Genomic DNA, 25846 nt, shown 5'->3' on the forward strand with positions numbered 1-25846 from the left:
TGACAGTTCCTTCTAAAGATTAAACTGGACATGGTCATTGCCAGGAAGCAATGATGGTGGTATATGGTAATATATTATTTGTGTTTTAATAAATAAAGTTTGCATGAAGATTGGGACAAAGCAGTCACACTAGTCAGCCATACAAGCCATACAGACAGTAGTTGCGCATACACATACCTTTAATCCCAGCAACCATACATAGAGGTCAAGTGATAGCCATACATGACTTTAATCCCAGAACTAGAGAGGAATATAAAGTAGGAGGAGACAGTTTTCATGCTTAGTCTTAATCTGAGGATTCGTGGAGGCAGGGTCATCCATTTTCAGTCTGAGGTAGAGGTAAGAGCCAGTGGCTGGCTGCTTGGCTTTTCTGATCTTCAGATTGAACCCCAATATCTGTCTCTGAGTTTTTATATTTATGCTATATTGGCATCCAACATTTGGGGTTGGATTCACAACATTCACAAAAAGCCATTTGCCTATATCTTTACAGCCATGGGCATCACCTGGAGCTATGCACAGCCAGAGTCACAGCCCTACTGGCTAGGCTTTTCTTTTTTCTCACCTGGTGGGCTCTCCCTGAACCACCTTCTTGGGCTGCTGCTAAACTAGGTAGCTGCCTTGAAATTCAGGCAGGTTTTTACTGTTTTATGCAGCAGCAGTAAGCCTCACATCTTCATGAACACCATCAGCAGATTTGGTGAGACAGTTGGGAATACTTAAAGGAGGAATTAGTTGAAAGGGAGACTCATTTTTCTCATGTTAAAAAATGGGAAACACCATTATATTGGAGGGATTTATATCTCTGTATGATAATATGCTGGACATTTTGAAAATGGAACAACTAAATGAGGGGATAATTAATTTAGATGGGATTTATGTAATGCAATTGTAAACATTATCATCATTATCATTTATTTTGTATCACTAAAAAACTTGGTTAATCTGAGGGCTAAGTTACAGGCCTTAGAAGAACTTAATAAAACAGATCACAGAGATATTCAAATGCAGACAAAGAAATTTAATGAAGAACCAATTTCAGTGTTGCATTATAAGAATAGAGAACAGCCTAAGGTTTTCAAACAACCATCCTTAATATATCCAGTAACCATACAGGATTTGCCAAATTAGATAGAGTAGGAGCTGAATGGGCTCCTGTGCCAATGTTAGGTTTAAGGAGATTCAAGGAAGCAATGGTCTCATATGGCATGCATTCACCTTTTGTGAAGCAAATGTTAAACTGGTAGTCAGTTTGTAATCCATGATGACTGGAGAGAGTTGACTAAAACTGTTTTAGCTCCTCTTCCACAATTACAATGGAGTAGCTGGTTCAGAGAAGAACCTAAGACTGTTGAACAATGGAGTAAAGCTAGAGGATGGAAATCTCTAATTGGATTAATGGAGATCTGATTCTTGGAAAAGAAAATTATGCTATTGTAGAAAGGTAATCTCTATACGATGGTCACATCCTGGCTTTATGCCATGCAGCAGCTTTGAATGCTTAGAACAGAACTGAAGAAGTAGGAAAGAAGATTGAATCATTTACTAAAGTCATATAAGGCCCAAAGGAAATGATGAATTTCTTACAAAGATTAACATCAGCAGTAAACAGAATGATACCAAATTCAGAAGCTAGACAAATAGTACTTGTATCTTCGGCTTTTGAGAATGCCAATTCTCTATGCAAAGGATAATTAGACTGTTAAAGACAAGGTCAGTACCTGTGGAGGAATGGATTCAAGATACAACTAATATAGAATCTTATGACCATAATAATACATGGATAGGGGAGGTCATTTTCAGAAGTTTGAAGAAAAATCAAAATGTCAAATATTATAATTGTGGCAAACAAGGTCACCTTAAAAGAGATTGTAAACAGAATGTTCCTAGTAACAATGTTTTTTGTAAGCATAATTGATGCAGAATGTCCCTTCTGGATTTTACAGAAGGTATGGCAAAGGAAGGCATTGGACTATTCAATGTAGGTCAACAAGGTAATCCATAGACATTGGAAAACTCCTTGAGAGGCCTCTCACAGGCCTCTGTGCCAAATCCAGCTTTGTCCTTTCCTGCCATTGTAAAGGAAACTCCTTTACAGAGCAATTAAAAAAAGCTAATGCCTATTTTAAGAAACCATACTACTCTGGCTAATAGAGCAGCAATAGAAGAGAGAACAATAAATTCAGGAGAAACAATAAAGCGAGTATTTTGGCAAACTTCTATAAATGAACAAAAACCAAAATTAAAAATATGAATAAATTTCCTTGTCATTGAAGGTCTAGTAGACACAGGTATGGATGTAAAAATAATTTCACAAGAATCTTGGCATCCAAATTGACCTTTTCAGGACATAAATATTCAGTTTTGGGGGATTTGAACTCTATCTCAGGTAAAACAGAGTGAGAGATGGTCAAATGTATAGGGACAGAAGGACAGAGAAGAATATTAAGACTATATGTGGCTAATATAGCAAGGAATTGTGGGGATGTGATTTGTTACAGCAATGGAATACTCAGATTAACATTCCCCCAATCTTAGAAACAAACCATAAATTAACATACATTTCTGGAGAAACTATTACAAGATCTTATAAAGAACAGTCATGACCATTCAGGTTGTACAAGAACAGGGCACAACAGCTGCTGATCTTCCAAGGGCACCAATAGCCCTACCTTTAAAATGTTTGGCAGGCAAACCTGTATTGGTTGTGCAATGAATGGCCTTTAACAGTAGAGAAACTGCAGTCTTTAGAGGATCTAGTATAGAAGCAACTAAAGGCTCAGCATATTAAAGAATCTACCAGCCATTGGGATTCTCCTGTATTTGTTATAAAAAGAAATCTGGAAAATGGAGAATGGTAACAGATTTAAGAGCTGTTAATAAGGTGATTCAGTCAATGGGCTTTCTACTGTCTGGAATTCCTTTACATTCTCTATTTCCTAAAGGATGGCCTCTCATAGTTATTGATTTAAAAAGATTGTTTCTTTACTATACTTTTATAAGAAAAAGAAAAATTTACCTTCACAGTATCTACTTATAATAATTCTCAGCCTGCTAAGAGATATAAATGGAAGGTTCTCCCATAGGGAATGTTAAATAGCTCTACTCTGTGCCAATATTTTGTACAGCAGCAATTGGAAATGATACATAAACTGTTTCCTCAATCTATAGTTCACCAGTACAGGGACAATATCATATTAGGTGATTCAAATATAGATAACTTTAGAAAGAATGTTTAAAGAAGTAAAGAAAAAATTGCCTTATTGGGGATTACAAATTGCTCCTGAAAAAGTACAAAGAGGATATTCTATTAATTATTTACACTATAAATTAGGTTTACAAAAAATTAGACCCCAAAAGGTTCAAATTAGAAGAGATTGATTGCAGACACTTAATGACTTTCAGAGATTGCTAGGAGACATTTCCAATCTACAGCCCACTATTAGGATAAAACCTGATGAACTGATTAATTTAAACAAAACCGTTATGTGGTGACATGGACTAAAATAGTCCCAGGAAATTATCAGCTGAAGATGAAAGAGAATTGGCTTTGATAAAAGAGAAATTACATAAGGCACATGTAGATTATGTAGATCAGAAACTTAACTTTATTCTGGTCATATTACCCTCAAAATATTCCCTTACAGTAATTTTGGTTTTTGTTTTGTTTTATTTTTGTTGTTCTTTTTTTTTGAAACAGAGTTGCTCTGTAGCTTTGAAACCTGTATTGGAGTTAGCTCTTTTAGACCAGGCTGGTCTCAAACTTGCAGAGATCTGCCTGCCTCTGCCTCCTGAGTGCTGACATTAAAGGCATGTGCCACCACCACCTCGCTCCCTTACAGTAATTTTATTGCAGAGGGAAAATATCTTAGAATGGATCTTTTTACCACATAAACCAAATAAATAAATAAACAAATAAATAACTTATATGGAAAATATCTCTAACTTAATTATAAAAGGAAAATTGAGACTTCATCAATTATCAAGAATAGACTCAGAAGAAGATATAGTATCATTTAATAATGATGAAATTGACAAATTATGGGCAAACAGTGAACCCTGGCAAAGAGCTTGTAGTAATTTGGGGGGGAGAGATTAACAACCACTATCCCAGAAGCAAGAGAATTCAACTCATAAAGAAAACCAATTTAATCCTTCCTCTCATTGTACAGGACACACCAATAACATTCTATACTGATGAAAACTAATCAGGAATGGCAGGTTACAAATTAGAAATTTTAAGTAAAATGGATCAAAGCCCTTATAATTCTGTCCAAAAGTCAGAATTATATGCTATCCTCATAGTACTTTGGGCTTTTAAAGAACATAAACATGTTGGACATGCTAGGCCTGTAGATCGAAGATGGATGCCCCCAGCATTGCAGAGGAACTTTGGGTGACTGTCCAGGTTTCTGTCATTACTTACATTTTTTTGGAAGTCGCTTCCTTGCACTTCCTGCTTACTCTGTTAATATTATTTTCTTCTTGGGTCTCTGAGGGAGTTGAGGACTAGATAGTTGTAATTATAGTTTTCCTTGTTTTACCAGACACAGAAAGCAAGTTAGCATAGAAAGTAAATTAGGTACAAGACTGGGTAGATGTGGAATGTTTACCTAAATTTGTCAAATACAAGTGAACTAGACATCGTTGATGTATTTACTGCCTGTATATATTGTTTGTAGTTATTGTACTTAGTGTATATAGTTTTGCTTTATTATAGCCTTTCTATTTTAGACAAAAAGGGAAATATAGAGATAAATTATTTGCGTTTTACTAAATAAAGCTTGCCTGAAGATTGGTGCAAAGCGGCTACACTAATCAGCCATACAGGCCAGTCAGTGATTGCACATGCTTTTAATCCCAACAGTCAATAGCCATAGAGGCTGGGTAGTGGTGGTGCACACCTTTAATCCCAGCATTAGAGAGGAATATAAGATGGGAGGATCTGAGGATTCGTGGAGGCAGGATCACCCATTTTCAGTCTGAGGTAAAGTTAAGGAGTCAGTAGCTGGCCACTTTGCTTTTCTGATCTTCAGGTTGAACCCTAATATCTATGTCTGGGCTTTTATTATTCATGCTACATGAATGGGAATGGGCTGGCTACAAACACTGATGAAGGACTTGGAGGGATGTTAGAAATATGTATTTTGGTGATGGTATTGGTTACATGAATACATTTAACAAAATTTATGAAAAGGCATACCTACAACGGCAGATTGTACTGCATGTGGTTTCCAATTTAGTGAGTCTGATTTTAAAAAGAAGTTGGCCCTTCAGTTTCGAGGGTTGCATTTGAGGAGCTCTGCAGGAAAAACAAATGGAAAGCTGATGGGAGTCTTTGCCCAGGATGCACAAGACCCTTGGCCCAATCCTCAGCACCACAGTGCAAAAACAATACGATACAAACCACAAACTCTCTTGGACATGAATAGGAGGGAGGACACAAGACAGACAGCTATCCCATGGTTGAAGAGACACTTGGGAACACAGAGTCATAACTTAAATGAATGGAAGAAGCTGTGGAAACCAGTACTGATGTAGCAAAACCTGAGGTTCTGATTTGTCAGTTCTCGAAGTTTTAACCTCCTTGGCACCCAGCCTTACGAGTTTCTGTAATAGTGTGAGATATAACTTCAGGAGTTTGATAAAAATCCTACACTAAATACTAGAAGGGGGAAATGAAGGGTTTTGGAATACTCTGAAGCAGTCATCTTGCAAGGTCTGCATCAGGAGAAACCATTTATTCAGAGCCCAAGCTTCTCGAATAGTACTGGAACACAACAGGGATTGCTGGACTCTGGCTTCCAGATGGGAGAAGGAAAATAACCCACCTCCAGCCTACTCTTCAGCCCTTCCCTAACTTATTGAGGTAGAAAAGAGTTGAATATTAGAGTGGAAAGATAACTGGACAGTCTTCAAATCTCTGTAGATTTTACAATATGCGTCTACATAACACATATGTTAAGGAAGAAGTCTTGAGAATTTTAAAGTATTTTGAACTAAATGAAAACAACTTCCAAAAATATGTGGGAGGCAGTGATAGTTGTGGTTAGAGGAAATTTAAAGCATGTAGTATATGCATTATAACAGAGGCAGAGCAAGATGAAGTATGACGTCACACTGTAGAGGCATTCACGTGGGAAGGTGACTCAGGAGGACTGAGTTTGCAATCAGCCTGGCTACAAAGTCAGACATTGCCTCTGAAGTCAGGAAGAGGAGCAAAGCAAGTTAAATCTAGAATTAACACAAGGAAAGACAAATTATATCCAGAGTAAACACGTGAAAATAATAGGAATTCAATAAATTGAAAACAGAAGTCAATGCAAAAGCTGGTTCTTGGAAATAATAAATAGGTCAACAAATCTATAGCCTGGAAAAATAAAAACTAGAAAGGACACAAATGCTTAATTTTAGTGATGAAAGAGACGACTTTGCTGCTGAGCCTACGAACATGGAAAGGATTGTGAAGGAAAGGATGGTAGCTCTAGGCCCAGAAGTTTGATGACTTCGGAACAAATCAATTCCGTCAAAGACGATTTGGCACCGCTCATGCAAGAAGAAATAATTGGCAAGTGGATTAATAAACTGGTACATGCAAGCAATGGAATCTCATTCAGTGCTAGAAAGACATTCGCCATGAGCCACAGAGAAACAGAAACTTGGGTGCATACGACCAAGTAAAGGAAGACAGTGTGGAAAGAGCTACGCTGTGTGACTCCGTAATTTCCGACAGTGAGAAGGAGGGGCTGTTAGGGCTTGGAGTGGTGCGAAGAGACTCGTGTGATGACCGAATTCCTTTGCGTGTACTGTGGTCGTGGGTACATGCCACTAACCTTGTCTCAACCCAGTTAGGCTGCAGCTATGATCAGAACTGGGTTATGAATGACAGTAATAAGTTACAAGAAATTCTTGAGTTGTGACAAAAGAGCAGACCAGTTTTGGGGGAGGAAGGGTATGGTAATAGAACAGCTCTTTGTGAGGGAAGGTTATCTAGGGAAACTTCTGTACTTGGCTTTAAATGTTCCTACGAACCTGGCCTAAGATGGCTCTAAAAAAGAAGTTTTATGTAAATTTACTGGATTTGATCCCTAGCAACACACACACACACACACACACACACACACACGAGTTTCAAATAAAAAGCATAGTCCTTCCAAATTTCAATTACTTTATTTGATTAAGCAAGCATTAGAGATGCATTCTAGTTTCTTCTAAGTTTTGCTGACATCAGCATATACCTCTGTGGCTACTATCTCTCACTATTAATTCTAATTAGATGGTGATCTTATATCTCATCATTAACTTCATGTCAGTAAAGTGAGTATCTGTAGTGTATTGAAACCTACAAGGTTGGTTTCATAGTGATAATCAGAAAACATGTAAAATTGAAATAGTGGACACATTTGGATGCTATGGGATACCAGGTTATTATTTAGAAAACTGGTTTTTAGAGTTGCTTTTAATCAGGCAGGGTTGGGAGAGGACTGGTGTGCACTGCCTTTATTACAGCAGTCAAAAGGCAGAGGCAGGTGGACCACTGTGAGTTCAACGTCGGCCTGATCTATATAGCCAGTCTAAGGTCAGCTGAGGGACAAAGTCAGACCCTATCAAAATAAGTGGGGAAAAAAGGAGAAGTTTAGTTGACAAAATGCTAGTAAGCATTGAAGCTCTGGGTTCCACCCTCAATATGGAATAAACCAGTCATGATGGGCACATCTGTAATTGCACCACTGGGGAGATAGAGGCAGGGAGATCAGAAGATGAAAGCCATCTGTGGGTAGAAAGTGCCAGCCTAGGATATATGAGACCCTGTGCCATGGTTTTAAAACAGTTAAACGTTTGTCTTGGCTTTGTTTGTTTGTGTGTTTGTTTGTTTGTTTCATTTTATTTTGCTTTTCAAGGCAGGGTTACTTTGTGTAACAACAGACAGGCCTTGAACTCACAGAGACCTGTTTCTGTCTCCTAAGTGTTGGGATTAAATGTGTGCACCACCACACCTGACTATTCTTGAATTTCTTCTGTGGCCTGTATTATAGTGTAACCAGATTGTTCACGAGGGGAAGGTTCTTTGGTAGATAGAAGATGAATAAGAATGAATGGTAGAATTCAGACTGGAGAGAAAATTCAGTTTGTTTGTTTTTTTATTAGTTTCCAACTCAGTAAATCTAGGTAATTATTTTCAATGGTTGCCATCGTTACCAAAAGACAGTCAGGTGTTCTTTATCTTCTGGTGGAAGTATATACAGCCACATTCGGATTATTGTTGCCGGCATCTCAATGCCAAATTGATACAAATTTTCCATTCTAGCTCAGAAAATACATTAAATTAGATGTATGTATATATATGTATGTATGTATATATATATATATGTATATATTAGGGCCTTACACATATAATCGCTAAGGTTCAAGTCCACACAAACTTAGCAGACAAATGGCCTATTTTTTAAATAAGTAGGGAAACAAAATAGAACAGTTAATAGAGTGAAAAAGATTTAAAACACAAGCCAGTTACCATCTATGTGTCTTGTTTGAATCTTGACTTGAACAAAAGAGGTAACATATACATTTATATATTAATTGTCAAAATTTGAGAACTGACTGAATATGTTGTTACACATAGGCCAATATTTTAAGTATAATGATATTTCATAAAAGTCTTTTGCAGATACGTAGTAAACTCTTAAGGTATCAGATTTTTTTCCATTGGTTAAGCCTTACAGGGTTGTGAAGTAAGATTGGTCATGAGGTGATGATTGCTGAATACAAATGAGGAATATGCAGGAGTTATCTGCAGTTTATGTGCTGGAAATTCTAGAGAATAAAGTATTGTACTCAGCAAATACTGACTGCCTGTTGTCTGACCTGCACTGTGCTGATGGAGAGTTTTCATGGTCAGTACAGGAATTGTCACTAGCTTTGTGGAGCTTTCATTCTCCAGGAGGCTGATGATAATGTTAATAAGTACACAGTTCAGACTGTGGTTATGAAAGGACAGCAACAGCTCAGTGGTGGTCACAGTAAAAGACTTTCTGCTAGGCTGGAAGGAGTGGGCCCCTCTGGGTGGTATCATCGCCAGACTTGAGGGATGAGAGGAAGGACTTGTAATGGCTGCACCTAGGGAACGGAAGGGTTGATGACCATTCTGAGCAGGTATCTGATGTGGTCTATGCATCCTCTCACATGAGAGCAGATGTCTTTCTGTCTAGCCACTTAATGTTTCTCTTGTTGGCCCTCTGTTGTGTATTTATATATGTCTGACTTTGAATTTCCAGTACAAATTCTAGGCTTGTTTGCAGATCTGGCATAATTTTATGTTGCCTGCTTGTGTAATACTTTTTTTAGTATTTACTTTTGATGAAGAGTGTGTGTGTGTGTGTGTATGTGTGTGTGTTTTCAAGAGATTGTTAGAATGTACGTAAGGAGAGTCTTGTATCTTGAATGAAAGAATCAACAGGAAATACATGCAGAACATCCTTATATTTCCAGAAAATAAGGAACTATATCTTGGGTCCTGGACTGTAGTTTGTTAAGATAACTCTAAGTTCTGTCCTTTAGTTACCATCTGGCTGTTTGAGAAGAAAATTTTTCTTAGGGGGAAATGACTGAATTTTTTACACTGATTAAATGGTGCTGTGTTATCATTGTGTATTTAAGTACCACATTTCTCAGTAACAGGCACAGTGGAGTGATTCAGTCAATGTTACATAAAGAAGTGGTCAGTATCTTATAAAAGCTCCAAATCTTTCTCTATGAATCTCTACAAACATTGTACTGTTCTGAATTGCTAATTCTTTCCGCATGCTTTCCTTCTGCTTTCTTAAAATATTAAGAAGTAATATTTCAGAAGTCTAGCTTTTCCTGACATTCATCCTAGGCTTCTGAGTGTGTGAGGGTGGGTGTGTATGCACACATGTGTGCGTGCTATGCTCTTGAGCAGGTGGTGTTTACCTTTCACAACCAGACCCTCTCCATGTTTCCCTGTTTAGACACATTACAGACGCCACACTCGCCATTGTGAATGGAGAGACGGTTCCACTTGATGTGTTGCAGATCAAGGTAAAATCTTTCCTTCAGATTTTAAATAAGGAATCAAAATAATAAGGACATGTTGGGAGGCAGAGACAGGCGCATCTTGGTGAATTCGAAGCTAGCCTGGTCTACAAGAGCTAGTTTTAGGACAGACTCCAAAGCTACAGTGAAACCCTGTCTAAAAAATCCCCCCCAAAAAAGGGAAGGAAAAAACCCTCAACCTCAAAGACAGACATCGGTTCAGAGTAAAGGGTTGGGCAAAGAATTTCCAATCAAATAGACTTAAGAACAAAGCTGATGTAGCTATCTTAAATATCCAACAAAATAGACAAAGGAGACAAGGAAGGATATATCATATTTGTATCAGGAAAAATCAATCAAGAGGAAATTTTAGTTCTAAATATCTATGCCCCAAATACACGGGCCTCTCATATGGAAAAGCCTAAATCAAACATTAAACCCCAGACACTAATAGTGGGAAACCTCAACACCTCACTCTCACCACTGGACAGGTCTACCAGACAGAAACTTAAAGAAATAAGGAAACTAACAGATGTTATGACTCAAGTTGACCTAACAGACATCTATAGAACATTCCATCCAAACATAAAAGAATATACCTTCTTCTTAGCACCCCATGGAACCTTCTCAAAAATTGAACACATCCTCAGTAACAAAGCAAACTTCAACAAATATAAAAAAGTTAGAATAACCCTATGTATCTTATGGGATTACCATGTCTTAAAGTTAAAATTCAACACCAACGGTAATTTCAGAAAGCTCACAAACACATAGAAAGTGAACAATGCTCACCTTGAATGGGTCAAGGAAGAAATAAAGACATTAAAGACTTCCTAAATTTCAACAAAAATGGCTGTATGACATCTTCAAACTTATGGCACACAACACAAGCAGTCATAAGAGTAAAGCTCATAGCACTAAAAGCCTACAGAAAGAAGCTGATAAAATCCCATACTAACGAGTTAATAGAACATCTGAATGCTCTAGAACAAAAAGAAACAATCTTACCCCGGAAGACTAGATGACAGGAAATGATCAAATTGAGAAATGAAATCAATAAAATAGAAAACAAAACAATACAAAGAATCAATGAGACAAAGAAAATCAACAAAATAGACAAACCTTTATCCAAAGTCACCAAAAAGCAGAGAATATCCAAATTAACAAAATCAGAAACAAAAAAGACATAACAACAAACATGGAGGAAATCCAGAGAATCATCAGATCATACATCAAAAGCCTGTACTCCACAAAATTAGAAACATAAAGGAAATGGACAATTTTCTGGATAAATATCACTTCCCAAAATTAAATCAAAACCAGATAAGCAAATTAAATTGACCTATAATTGCTAAGGAAATAGAAACAGTCATCAAAAGTCTCCCAACCAAAAAAAGCTCAGGACCAGATGATTTCAGTATAGAATCCTACAGGATTTTCAAAGAAGAGCTAATTGCAATATTCCTCAAATTGTTCCATACAATAGAAACAGAAGGAACATTTCCAAACTCATTTTACCAGGCCACAGTGCCTTGGTACCCAAACCATACAAACACACTACTAAGAAAGAAAATTACAGATCAATCTTACTCATGCAAAAATACTCAACAAAGTACTGGCAAATGAAATCCAAGAACACATCATAAAAATATCCACAGTGACCAAGTAGACTTCATCCCAGAGATGTACGGATGGTTCAGCATACAAAAATCTATCAATATAATCCACCGCATAAACAAACAAAGAAAACCACATGATCATTTCATTACATGCTAAAAAAGCCTTAAACAAAATTCAAAACCCCTTCATGATAAAAGTCTTGGAGAGAGCAGGGTTACAAGGAACATAACTAAAGATAATAAAGACAATAATATACAGCAAGCCAACAGCCAACATCAAATTTAATGGAGAGAAACTGAAAGCAATTCCACTGAAATCAGGAATAAGACAAGTTTTCCATATGTATTCAATATAGTACTTGAAATTCTAGCTAGAGCATTAAGAGAAGGAAAGGAGATCAAGGGGATACAAATCAGAAAAGAAGTCATACTCTCAGTATTTACTGATGATATTATAGTATACATATGTGACCCCAAATATTATACATCTCATAAGCACCTTCAGTAATGTAGCAGGATGCAAAATTAACTACAAAAATGAGGAGCCCTCCTTTTTACAGATGATAAACGGGTTCAGAAAAAAATCAGAGGAACATCAACCTTCATAATAGCTACAAATAACATAAAATATCTTGGGGCAACTCTAACCAAACAAGTGAAAGACCTGTATGACAAGAACTTTAAAACGTTGAAGAAAAAAATTGAAGAAGACACCAGAAAACAGAAAGCTCTCCCTTGCTCTTAAGTAGAGAAACATAGTAAAAATGGAAATTTTACTAAAAACAATCTACATATTCAATGCAGTGTCCACCAAAATTCCAGCCAAATTCTTCACACACATCAAAAGAACATTCATCAATTTTATATGGGAAAAAAAACAGGATAGCCAAAACAGTCCTGTACAACAAAGGAACTTCTGGAGGCATCACAATCCCTGACTTCAAACTCTATTATAGAGCTACATTACTGAAAACAACCTGGTATTGGCATAAAAACAGACAGGAGGACCAATAGAATTGAATCGAAGACCAAGATATTAATACACACCTATTAACACCTGATTTTTGACAAGCTAAAAATATAAAATGGAAGAAAGAAAGCATATTCAACAAATGGTGCTGTCATAACTAGATATCAACATGTAGGAGAATGCACATAGATCCATATCTATCGCCATGCACAAAACTCAAGTCCAAATGGATCAAAGACCTCAACATAAAACTAAACACACTGAACCTCATAGAGGGGAAAGTGTGATATTGGAGGGTCTTCTGTTTGAGTTGATTTCATTGGTTAATAAAGAAGCTGCCTTGGCCCATTTGATAGGCCAACCCTTAGGTGGGTGGAGTAGACAGAACAGAATGCTGGGAAGAAGGGAAGTTAGTCAATCGTCATGCCTTTCCTCTCTGGGCAGTCGCCAAGAAGTCAGCCACCAGGTCAGACATGCTGAATCCTTCCCAGTAAGACACCACCTCATGGTGCTACACAGATTATTCGAATGGGTTAATCAAGATGTCAGAATTAGACAATAAGAGGCTGGAACTAATGGGCCAGGCAGTGTTTAAATGAATACAGTTCGTGTGTTGTTATTTCGGGTTTTAAGCTAGCCGTGTGGGATCCAGGCAGGATGAAAAGCAGGCCTGCTCACCTCCTCACTACAAAAGTGGAAAGTACACTTCAAGGCATTGGCAAAAGAGATTACTTCCTAAATATAAACCCAGTAGCATAGACACTGAGAGCAACAATTAATAAATGAGACCTCCTGAAACCGAGAAGCGTCTGTAAAGCAAAGGACACAGTCAACAAGACAAAACAGCAGCCAACATAATAGTGAAAGATCTTTACCAATCCCACATTGGACAGAGGATTGATCTCCAAAATATACAAAGAACTCAAGAAACTTGACGTCAAAAGAACAAGCAATACAACATCAACAACAACAAAAAATGGGTATAGACCTGAACAGAGAACTCTCCACTGACAAATCTCAAATGACTGAAAGACACTTAAGGAAATGCTCAACACCCTTAGCCATCAGAGAAATGCAAATCAAAACAATTCTGAGATTCTGTTTTGAACCTGCCAGAATGGCCAAGATCAAAAACACTTATGCTGGAGAGGATGTGGGGTAAGGGGTACACTCCTCCAGTGCTGGTGAGTGCAAGCTTGTACAGCTGCTTTGGAAATCAGTATGGTGATTTTTCAGAAAATTAGGAAACAATCTACCTAAAGACCAGCAATACCACTTTGGGGTATATATCCAAAGAATAATTTGATTTAGAAATATATTTGCTGACTGTGCCAATTAAATGACATAGAAGCCTGACAGCATGCTGGGCATCAAACTCTGGCCTTTAATTACTGCTATCTTAAGAACAAAAACCAACAACAACAAAAACGAAACTCTACCAGGACTCAGTAAAAGGATGGTTATCAAAGGGTAGGTAAGTGTCAGGTAAAAAAAATCATTCAAAAAAAATGATGGATCAACCTATTGGTGCATGACTATAAAAACTATTAATCATTATGGATTATAATGCCCTACATAAAAATGAGCAGTTCCTGCGGTCCAGGTGATAGTGCCGAAGAACCGCCATGTTGTAGGTACAGAAGGAATGGTAGTAAGAACCACTATGTTGTAGGTGTAGAAGGAATGGTAGTAAGAACCGCCATGTTGTAGGTACAGAAGGAATGGTAGTGAGAACCGCCATGTTGTAGGTGTAGAAGGAATGGTAGTGAGAACCGCCATGTCTTAGATGTAGAAGGAATGGTAGTGAGAACCGCCATGTTGTAGGTACAGAAGGAATGATAGTGAGAACCGCCATGTTGTAGGTACAGAAGGAATGGTAGTGAGAACCGCCATGTCGTAGGTGTAGAAGGAATGGTAGTGAGAACCGCCATGTCGTAGGTGTAGAAGGAATGGTAGTATATTATATTAACCTTGTTATTTTCAGTCATCGTTTTGATGATTGATTTTAGGTCAAGATCATTGGTAGAAACTGATCACAATGGGTAGAAATCTGTTGGGAAACAAATCTGCAAGCATCCCCAAAGTTCGTTACTTAGTCAGTAAAGGGGCAGATATATATTTGAAATAGAGAAATGTAGTATATGCTCCTTTGTCTGATCATAAGGAAAACTGACCGTGTCTGCCTTCTGAGAATGTTACTGTATAGTTTTCTGTCCCAAATGTCAGCTAATCTAAATCTAACCAATAGAAAGTAATCAGAAAAATCCAAACTGTGGGCAATTTAGACTGTCCTCCTCAAAAATGGCATTGTCAGAAATTCCAGAAGAAAGTCAGTGGTCTGTTCCAGAGGAAAACCTACAAATCTAGTAAAGAATCCTGGATGTGAAGAATGAAAACCAGTTGTAATCATGGACTTTGTTAGACTAAGATACTTGTACATGGACTGCATTTCAACCTTAGATTCTTCAAGAGTGATTCAGGTATTGCATTTCCTCCTGGGTAAACCCCTACTTCGGGTAGGTAATTGCTGATTCTGAGGTAATATCTATAAATGCAAACCTAGCAACAGTACGAAACATACACAGGGGCAGGAGAACGAGTACTAGCTGTTCTTTTAGAAGATCCAGATTTTATTCTCCACACCCACCTGGGGCAGCTCACAACAAGCTACATGATGCCCTCTTCTAGCCATTGTGGGCACTGCGGGTATGTGGTGTGCAAAACAAAGAGGCAAATATACACATAAATAAAAAAACAAAATGAAAACAGCTAAGTATAAAGAGAAGACTTTGGCAATGGTGACTCTAGGTGAGAGGTATAGATGGTGTTCATTTACTGCTTACAGTTTTGCCGTTACATTGTTTTCCAAAAAAAAAAAAATGGGGGTGAGAAAGAAATGGTTCATTAGTAATTTCTGTTTTTAGTCGGTAGCTTTTAAAAGTCCTAGAAAAATATGCATATTGGGGTAGGAGTTAAACAAGTATTCTTTCTTCATCCCACTTGAAAACAATACAAGCAAATCCAGGCGGTGGTGTGCCTGCTTTTAATCCCAGCACTCAGAAGGCAGAGGCAGGCAGATCTCTGTGAGTTTGTGGCCACCCTGGTCTACAGAGTGAGTTCCAGGACAGACTCCAAAGCTACAGAGAAACCCTGTCTCAAAAAAACAATAAACAAGCAAAAAGAACAAGCAAAACAGAACAAAATGGCTCAGAAGGTAGAGCTGCAGTTAAGTCATCCTGCAACTGTGAACCTTGTGTGTTTGCTCACAACTGACCTTTAGATGTGCCAGCTCCATTCTGGAGGAGCATTTGAAATTCACTCATTCATTGATTTTTTAAGAACTTTTAAGTATCTATATACTGTGCCATGATCCCAACTTTCACCCTTAAAGTTGATGTTATGCTGGTTGAATATCCCTAATCTGACAATCAAAATGCCAAATGGTCCAAAATTAGAAAACCACATTTTTGATTTGACGTAAGGAATTTTCAATCAATAGTTTTTGCAAATATTCAAAATTTGAGAAATTCCAAAATGGGGAACATTTCTGACTTTATGCTTTTAGGCTAGGGATTCCTAACCCATATGCAGCTTCCTAGTACATCTTTATAATTGGTGAACTATGGTGAAATATTAGTTTAAGATGTGTTACATTCATTTATGCTGTGGAATATTTGCTTAATGATGCAAATATGTGTTACATTCTTTTATTTTTTTTATTTGTTTGACTCTGTAAGTCTGTGTTACTTTGCCTCCTTAAAACACCTGATTGGTCTAACAAAGAGCTGACAGCCAATAGCAAGGTAGCATTGGGATAGGTGGGGCTGGCAGTCAGAGAGAATAAATAGAAGATTAGGCTTGAGAGAAGAGAGGAGCAAGAAAAAGAGGAGAGGAGGATGCCAGGGGACAGCCACCTAGCCACACCTCTAGGAAGAAGGAAAGAAAGATCTATAGAATAAAGAAAGGTAAAAAGCCCAGAGGCAAACATAGTTAAAGGGAAATGGGATAATTTAAGTTAGAAACGCTGGCTAGGAATAAACCAAGATAAGGTTAGCATTCATATGAATAAGTCTCCATGTATGTGTTTGGGAGCTGGGTGAATGGCCCCCAAAAGAGAAAAACAAAAACAAAACCAAAAACTTCAACAACAGTGAACTTACAAGTATACAGCCAAATCTACTTTAATTTTTCTACATGCAGCCATGTCTAGACTTCCCGGCATGATCTCATTAATCATACACTAAATTGCAATTGATCTTTAGCATATAATATAGCTAAGTTGTTTTCACAAAGCAAAAGGGATATGATTAAAGAATAACTAGGAGAGATTGTTGGCTAAAAAGGCATTGTGTAAAATATGATCATTACCAAAGAAGGTGAATCAAGAGATATTATTTTAATAACTCAGTGATTTAGTATTTGTTTTATATGTATTAGAAGTGATATATTAACAAGTAAATTGAATTTAAATGGAAATTATTGCTGTGTTTGTACTTAAATGTCTCATCTCAATCCCTTTTTCTATGTACTGATTTTGTAAATTGATGTCAGATTTTTCATAATCTTGTGTATATTAATGACACAGCTCAGGAAGTAGAAAAATTTTAATCAGTTCTTAGAAAATGTGGAACAGTGGCTTCTACCCTAGTTTCTGAGGAACCAGTTTAGTTTAATTGATTTTTTTCCTTATTCTCCTTTCTGAAAATTGCATTCAGAATGTGAAGAAAAAGCTCTGTAGACAAAGCTTAATGCCATAAGCGTTCTAGGCAATGCTAGATGCTAGTCCTTCCTTCCACAAACACCATACCCTGTTAATATGAACTAAAGATTCTCCAAATACCAAGAAATCACGAACTATAATGGTATTGTATTTAGCTTGTTTGCTGTTCGGGGTGTGCTCACATCTAATTGAACATTTCAATTTGGTAAGGAAGTCAAGATGTGTTTCCTCCTATGATGTATTATATAAGACCACAGGTAGGAGAGAGGCAAGAAACCATGTTGGCTCCATCTTCAAAACCTATCTAGAGGCCAGCATCTTTTCTTCAGTCTCTTGTCCCCTTTATCTTTTTGCAGAGCTCTCTGAATATGACCTTCCCTCCCGTGTTCTGTTGTAACAACCAGTGTGTGATCACAAGTTAGGGCACATCCCTTCTCTGCTCTAAGGCCTCGGTAGTGTCTCCTCCCTGAATAACAGCCTTTAAGGTCTTCAGTCTGGTTCCCCTTGACCTCATCTGGATGGTACTGATTCGGGCCTCTGTTCAAATGATACTTATCAACTGCATCTTCTCTCGCCCCTATATTAACTAGTCCTTTATCCTCCTAGCGGTATCTCTGAAATACTTATTTTGGCTCCACTGTCCTCTCACCATATTGTTTTTAGTTTCTCTCTTGTGGGAACCTAGGAGCAGGATTAGCAGAAATAATTTTGCTTACCTGGTAGTGTTATCTCCCTTTTCCCTGCTGGTGCCTCACTGCTGGGTCTCTAATGGGCTCGTATGTGATTTTTTTGTATAGCTCCACATGACATTGTATTCTGAGTTTGGAAATCTGTTTTAGCCTCATTTATTTGAACTCCTTTAATTCTCAGGTTGAGTGTTCTTTATAGCCTCCTCATGCCCGAGTGTCTTAGCCCCTGGCCCAGCTCTCAGATGAAGTACTCTCCACTTGGCACCCAGAGACAAACATGTCCTAACTGTGCCAGTCAGCTGGTGCCTCAGCAGAACCTCTCTGCTTGCTCTGCTCTCTCTCTCTCTCTCTCTCTCCGTTATTCTTCCCATGCTTGTCTTAGTACAGAGAGCAGCAATGCCAATCTACTGCATGACAGGTGCACAGCAGAGGGGTGAGTGGTCAGTGTCTCCTGTACAGTTCTTTTGCTGTGTGTTTCTCTAGCAAATTCCCTTGCTTGGCTTTGATACAGTGAAATGTTATGGTGATGGGATTGAAGGAGCCCTGGATCCCATGAGCATAAGATGCAATGTGCTTTCTCCAGGACAGCAACTTCCCGTGCCAAAGATCCTCCCCTTCTTCCCCCCCTGCCCAGGTCTTAATCCCAGCTTATATTGGTCATGGCAGAGAACTGATGGCATGAGAAAATCTAAGTTGGTCCTATCTTCCAGCAAACTATGGAGTTGTGTGTAGTATTGTACCTCTTCTTAGAGTGTGGGGCCTGGTATCTATCAGTCTTCAGCCATTGGAATTTAACTACTCCGAATTACAGCTAATACGTTCCCTTGCCAGTAGATTCACAAGAACTAATACAGGTGTGGATCATTCAAGCACTCTTACCATGGCATAGGGTTAATTGCTTTAATATTTGAACTTACTTATAAAATGTTTGGCGTGGTGTGAAGCAGGCCTAGAACATTCTCTAGATACTATGAATTTACTGTATTCACAAAGCTAAATCAATTGCATTTAACTTCCAGGGCGAAAAGGAACAACCTGTGTTTGCAATGTCTGGCCTCTGATGGGGATCCTTCAGAGACAGTGGCGACAAAGTTAGCAAGTAAAGGATTGCTATATTAATATGTGATGGTTTAAACGCTTTAACCTTTTTTTTTTTTTGAGCTTTTAAAACAACAGTCTGCAAATAAATCCTTTGGGTGAGATACCTGAATTTGGTTTTGATAATGAAATAGGAGCGAGCACCCAGGTAGGAGTTTGTAGCCTATAGGCTGAAGGGACAAGAAATAGCCATAAATAGAAGGGCACGTCTATTTTCACACATGTAGCTTAGGTTCAAGGCTTTGCTTACTGCAAGAACAGGCTGAGGAGGAGCGATTGGCAGGCCGCTGCTGCCTCTCATAGGGATAGACTGAGTTTTGGAGACTCATGTGGAATAAAGTTTCCGCCTAGGAAAGAAGTGTGGGCCAGCTTCCTGAGGCAGGACTGAAGGAGACAACATCCAAGGTTCATTTCATTTCTAGTGGAGGTGCCGTCCTTCCTTAGCCTAGAGCCCAGGGCTTATAGTTGTAGGAGAGGCACTGAGATAAGATTGAGTCAGTGTACAACTCTCTCATCAAGTAACCTCTCGCCGTTATGGCCAGACTGCTAAACATTCTTCACAGAGATTTCTCACACGTTTCACTCTGTTGTCCCTGGTAATGAAGTCCTGAGAGCGGAGCGTCAGGAGGAGAGTCCTGATGTATCTCACTGCACTGCAGTCTCAAATGCTTCACGTCTCTCTGTCTGCGAGTGTGCCGTGGTCATGCTGATGCCACGGGTTACCTTGGGTTTGATCTGTCATCTCAGATTCCCACAGCTCACTGGGAGAATTGCTTAGCTTTTTCTGAGAAAGTCTGCTCTGAACAAACTACTTTCCGGTGTTCTGGTCCACAGTTCAGCACTAGTGCAGGTCAGCTGTCTTAGGAACAGCTCATCGCCGCGCCCCATGGCTTCTGAACCATTAGCTTTAAGGGCTGCAGGTGGTCACATGACACCTTGGCTAGCACTGACTGCTGAGTCACTTCTGGTGTAAAATAAGAACCATTCCCCTGCTGGCCACTGGAAGACTACAACCACAGTCAAGTTCACTACTGGAAAAGGTGCAAGGGACTGCTGATACTTTAGAAATAGACCGCCTGAATCAGGGCGTTTTTCTAGTTGGGAAAAGGGAGTATAGAGAGAGGGCTTCAAAAATACCGTAAGATACCAAATATCCAAGGCCCTCATTGATACCCTCACAGTATTAGCCTGAATGATAATTTAGAACTGCTCCAGTTTGGCTTTATCTGACTTCCTTGTTCTGGAATTTGGGCCCAACTTACTGTGCCATCATCCCTAATGTCCAATTTTCTGTTTTATTTTTAAGCCTTGCCCTTTCTCTGGCTGCGATCCCTCTTCCTACCTGAAGTTATTCCCCCCTCCCATCTTTCGCCATCTAGATTCGGGTCACTTGCAGTCACTTTAGCTCCGTCCCTGTGCTTTATCCTGTGTCTTTTATTTCACAGCCTGACCACTCTGTTTTCTTTCTTCTTGACTTTTCTTACCAGCAAATAGTGATCAGTTCATACTACAACATATGTCATCACTCATTAGTTAGTATTATTTGGGAGCTGTTAACTTCTCAAATCATGGGTCCAAAGGTAGGAATTTTAGTGTTCTTCTGCATGTTTATACTCTACATGCCTTTCTCCATATATGTAATAGGAGCTAAATAAAGGCCTTCTGACATGAATCAGTCATGAGCAGTCAAGTAGCATGTAGGTATCAGCTACATCTAAAGAGTAGCATTTATATCACTTATGATTGCAATCTGACATCTTCCTCTCTTGAGTAGCTTTTATGCACTTAGCAATATGCAATGAATTTTTACTCTGAGACTTTACACTTGGAATATTAAAGCTGTATAATGTGAGTAATGTGAGCTATACTAGTTTATATGAATGTGCACATTTTGTGTGGGAGGGGCCATGGAATACAGGACTCTGCCCTGTATCCTGTAACATATTAGGTCAAGCGGCATCCATAATACACTATCTGTATGTGGCTTAATTGCTCTCTTCTTGTGGCTCTTTTGCCTGTGTACTGAATCTATTATATCAGTGAAAGTCTGTATTATAATGATTTGTAAATTTAGGGGTCAAAGAGACTTAAGCTATAGCTCTCTTATTAACTATAAGAATATTTATACTCTCTAATTACATACTGTTCTGTGTGCTATTAAAATTTATATTAAATTATGGCTGTATTATACTACAGTCCTCAAGCCAATCCTCAAGAGCAGCCAGTCGTAGCAGAGGTACAATCCTGATGCATTGATTGTCCTAGGTGATTTCTAACACATTGGTGACTCTTCTCCTCTTTTCATCTTGGTTCCTAAGGTACTGGTATCTTGGTCCACTGAAAACCAAAGCAGCCCACTTTTTCAGCACGCTACAGGTAAAAGCCATTTGCAATTTAGAAACTGACCTATGTTAATTCAATGTTTCTTTGTGATGTGTGTATTTGAGATATTAATTCCTTGATACAGAACCATATCACATGTTCCAACACTAATGTGGGGGCATTTGATTTATATAGTTACAGAAAACATTCTTGTTTTGATAGACAAGCACCCCTCATGTCTGTCTGCCTATCCATCTGTCTGTCCGTCCATCCATCCATCCATCCATCTATTCATCCACTGCTCATTTTATTCATGAAAAACAAAACGTTTTTATTAGTCTTGGATACTTGCCTTTGCCACTCATTCACACACCCTTGCCAGACAAGCCTTGAACAAAGTGACCCAAATGTCTGGATCATTAATATGTGTATCTATATTAGTATCTGGGAATGGCCTGAAGATTTGTAGTGGATTACCGATAATTTAATTACATTAATTATATGGGAATATATTTATATATATATATATGTATATATGTATATACATACATACATATATACATACATACATATATACATACATATCACCAGATTTGAAACCGTGTTGGTTAAATAAGTGTACTAGTGTGGTACCTGCTATACTGGACAGTACTGATAGAGAACATTTCCCTAATCATAAAGTTCTACGGGGCTGTGCTCTATATAGAATATATTAAAAAGTAATAGGTTCTGAGGTTGTAGTATAGCACAGTGGCAGAGCTCTTGCCTAGCATGTATAACGCCCTAGGTTTGATTGCCAGTGAGAGAGTAGGGGGCATAGAAAAAAAGTCTCGACTAGTTCATATTACTGAAAAAGCAAATAGGAAAATCACTCAATAGATGAAGTATATACTGTGTTCATCTTTCATGTAGACCACAATTTGGAGTCATTTCCCAAAGAATCTTACATATATTATTTATGCTACCCTCAGACTATATACCACATGTCTATGTGAGAACATTTAACCACATTTTATAATAAGGTTTAAAAAAAGTGTTCAATTCCAAAGAAACACCACCTGAAATAGTAACTTCTGGATCTCCATGTGTTACACAGCACAGTAGCTCTCAGGGTGATGTGCATGGGGACAGAGCTCTCTCCTAGCCTTCAGGAGACTGTAAGTGTCTATAAAGGGTCTAGAACCCATGCATACCCCTTGTCCTGGCAGGTATAGTTGTTTAGCTTGTGTGCGTGAACTGTTAAATTCTTAGTGTACTTACACAGAATTCTGAAACCATCGTGAATCGATGAGGTTGGAAAGTCCTTTGTTCAGAGGGATTTTTGAAAAGAAGATAAAATCTCTATTACACATTTTCTTTATTCTTAGTCTTTGGTAACAATGTATTCCCAGGATATTGCTTGTGCTCCTTTGCCATTGTTCTCTGATGAGTGAAACTCTGTGCTGCATTGAACTTAGTGAGCATGTGATTGCAGCTCTAGGTGAGCCACATTCAGGATGCTCAATGCTTTTATCTTTGTGCTAATTACAAACGTATATGACACTGTGCTGCTCATCACTAGTGGAGCACATTCTTTTCTTTTTTCCTCAACACTTTGCAAGTCAAGTACAGTAAATATTCAGATACTGTAGCTGTCGTGTAATAGCTTGAAAGGTTTATCATTAAAATATTATCTCCAAGTATGAAAACAGTTTTAGGAGTGTAGAATGTCAGAAATTTAATGTCTTTTAATAAAGCATGTTTATTCTTTAACAGTAACACATTAAGCAGATTGATTAAATGAATATTATGCTTTTATTTAAAGTAATATGTGACCTTTGTATTTACTAATGTGGCAAAATGCTAACCATACATGGCTGAGTGAAAATCAACTTAAAATGATTTTCATGAGGTGGTTGGTTTCATTTTTATTCAAAAGAGAAAAGCTGCCACCTGAAACTGAGCTTTGTGGAGGTAACTGACGAAGGCAAGGCTCCAACTTTATTTACTCATTTCAGTGGCCAGTTGGGGACAGGATGAAGTGCCGCCCATCATTTCCCCTAGAGCTGCGCAGGTGGCTGTGAGCCACCAGTGTGGGTGCCGGGAACTGAACTCAGCTCCTGTGGAAGAGCAGCAAGCACTCCTATCTCCTGAGCCATCGCTTCAGAGCCGCGATTTCTGTAAATATTAGAGTGTTTACTAGGTTCCTCATAAAAGTTTCATAAGGTTGTATTGTACTTATAGATCAATTTGAGGAGAAATGGCATTTCTATAGTATTGACCCTTCTGGGATATCAGTGTGATATATCTCTTCACTTACTGATGTGTTCAATTTCTCTCAATAGAGTTTTATGGTTTTCTCTATAATATTTGCCTGTTACTGAATACACTCCTGGTTATCTTACTTTTAATGCAGTTATCAATATAGCTCTTAAAATTTCATTCTCTGGCTAAGGAAACAGACATGTAATTGATTTTGTGTGTGTGTGTGTGTGCACGCACGTGCGCGTATGTGTGTATTGATGCTGAATCAGCATCCTAATTAAATTCTTATTATGTAGCCTATGGGTTCTTTTAGATTTGCTATGGATTTTGATATATCTATAGCAAACAGTGCCAGTTTTGTTTCTCCCTCTTAAAGACTTCATCTTTACCACCCTGGTCTTTCCTTACTTTCTGTGGGGACTTCCGTGCTGCACAGGAGTAATGCTTATGGGAGCCAATGCCCTATGGGAGCCATTACTTTGTTCTTGAATTCGGTATAATTTTTTGGATATATTTTATTAGATAAGGAAGTTTCTAATAAAGAAAACTTGCTAGGTTTGCCAAGAGTTTTATTAACTTTAAATATCTTAGACATTAAATTCTATCAAATATCCTTTCCTCTTCCCTTAAGACCATAAGATTCTCATTGAACCTGCCAGTATGAGTTGATTTTTGAATGGATGTGAGAGATGGAGATGGCCAAGATATAGAACAAGCGATAGCTTTACCTTTGCCCCTTGAACACTGAAGAAAAAATCTATGAAATGACTGTTGGCAGAACTGGCCAGAAACAAACAGCGTAGGGCAGGGATCCCGGAAAGGAGGCCCTTAGATGAGCTGCGCCTCATGTCTCTGCCAGCCCCCTGCTTGACAGAGGCTGCTGAATGGAGAACAGGGCTCACCAGGGACCCAAGGTCTCCTCAGGGAAGGCATCTTGGAGAATTTAGGGCCATCGGGGCAATGAGAATTGCAGAGCAAAGTAAAAGAAAGCGTCCTTGAGGGGCGAGCCGGGGACCCACAGGTGTCTGCAGCCTTCGTCTGCTTTCTCACTGATGTGTGTGTATGAGAACCACCTGAGGTCAAGAACTCCAGGACCCCGGCCCAGTCCTAGGAGATTCAGTCACATAGCAAGACCAGGTAAATGTGAACATGGCTGTCAGTTCTGGGGTGTTGATGCTTTCAAAGGCTTTTCCTCAGTAACGGGACGAAAGTAGTCTGAGTCCAGGCTGACGTTTCCTCTAGTACAATCTGGAGACTAACAGCAGGTGCCACTTCCATGCCCCATCACTGCCTCGAGCAAAGCTGCAGAGCAGCTGTCAGCGGAGGCTAACCACAGGCCCACCCTGCCAGCCGCCTTCACCAGTGGAGTCACACAGATTCAAACCTAGTGCAGTCATAGAGACTTCTGATAACCCTCTCTGGCTCTTACCAGAAAACACATGCTGCAAGCTTAAATATGCTGTTTCCTTTCCCCTTATCCCCTGTGAATTAGACCTGGCAACTGGATCACTTCCCTCCTACTCCCGGCTAGCTCCCCAGGCCATGTTCCCTCGTCCCCCCATGTCATTGCCCTGGCATCTACTGAACCTTTGCTGCCCCCGCTCATTTCTCTGTCATGTTCCTCACTGGCTCTCCCCTGCCTCTGCAGGTAGAGCACAGTGGGCAGAGTGGCCCTGTTACAAAAGCCATAACATTACCCTCCTGGGAGCCCTGCACCGGCTCTCCATTTCACTCAACCTAAAAGACACATTCCTTACAGTGGTCTGCAGAGCCCTACCCAACAAGATGCTTTCTTCCCCGTCTTCATCTGCTTCTCTTGTCCCTGCCACTCAGTCTGTTCCAGACATGTGGATTTCTTTGCCATTCTATGTACATTTCAGGGATTCTGCCACCTGAAGGCCTCTGCTGGGCACTCCCTTTGTGTGGATGGCTTGTTCCTAGAATAGTGGTTTCCAACATATGGTCTTTAGATCAGCAGCATCAGATTCCTGGATATGGTTTGAAATAAAAATTCTTGAGCTTCACAGACGGCCCCTGAGCGAGGAACTGTAGTGGAAGGTTCACTTGTTCATCTGGCTGCCCAGAACTGATATAACCACACAGAAACTGTATTATTGGAATCACTACTTGG

General features: G+C 38.9%; 1 protein-coding gene across 1 annotated transcript in view; it reads left to right on the forward strand.

Annotated features, from left to right (window-relative positions):
• Positions 1 to 25846, forward strand: part of LOC119807409 (acylglycerol kinase, mitochondrial-like) — a 78258-nt gene that overhangs the window by 32227 nt on the left and 20185 nt on the right. The window contains exons 8-11 of the mRNA XM_042054573.1: positions 9990 to 10002; positions 10038 to 10059; positions 19071 to 19142; positions 21468 to 21525. Coding sequence (XP_041910507.1) covers positions 9990 to 10002; positions 10038 to 10059; positions 19071 to 19142; positions 21468 to 21525 — 165 coding nt within the window. The remainder of the gene's footprint in view (positions 1 to 9989; positions 10003 to 10037; positions 10060 to 19070; positions 19143 to 21467; positions 21526 to 25846) is intronic.

The sequence above is a fragment of the Arvicola amphibius genome, chromosome 2, assembly GCF_903992535.2.
Source record: "Arvicola amphibius chromosome 2, mArvAmp1.2, whole genome shotgun sequence".
Lineage (NCBI taxonomy): Eukaryota > Metazoa > Chordata > Mammalia > Rodentia > Cricetidae > Arvicola > Arvicola amphibius.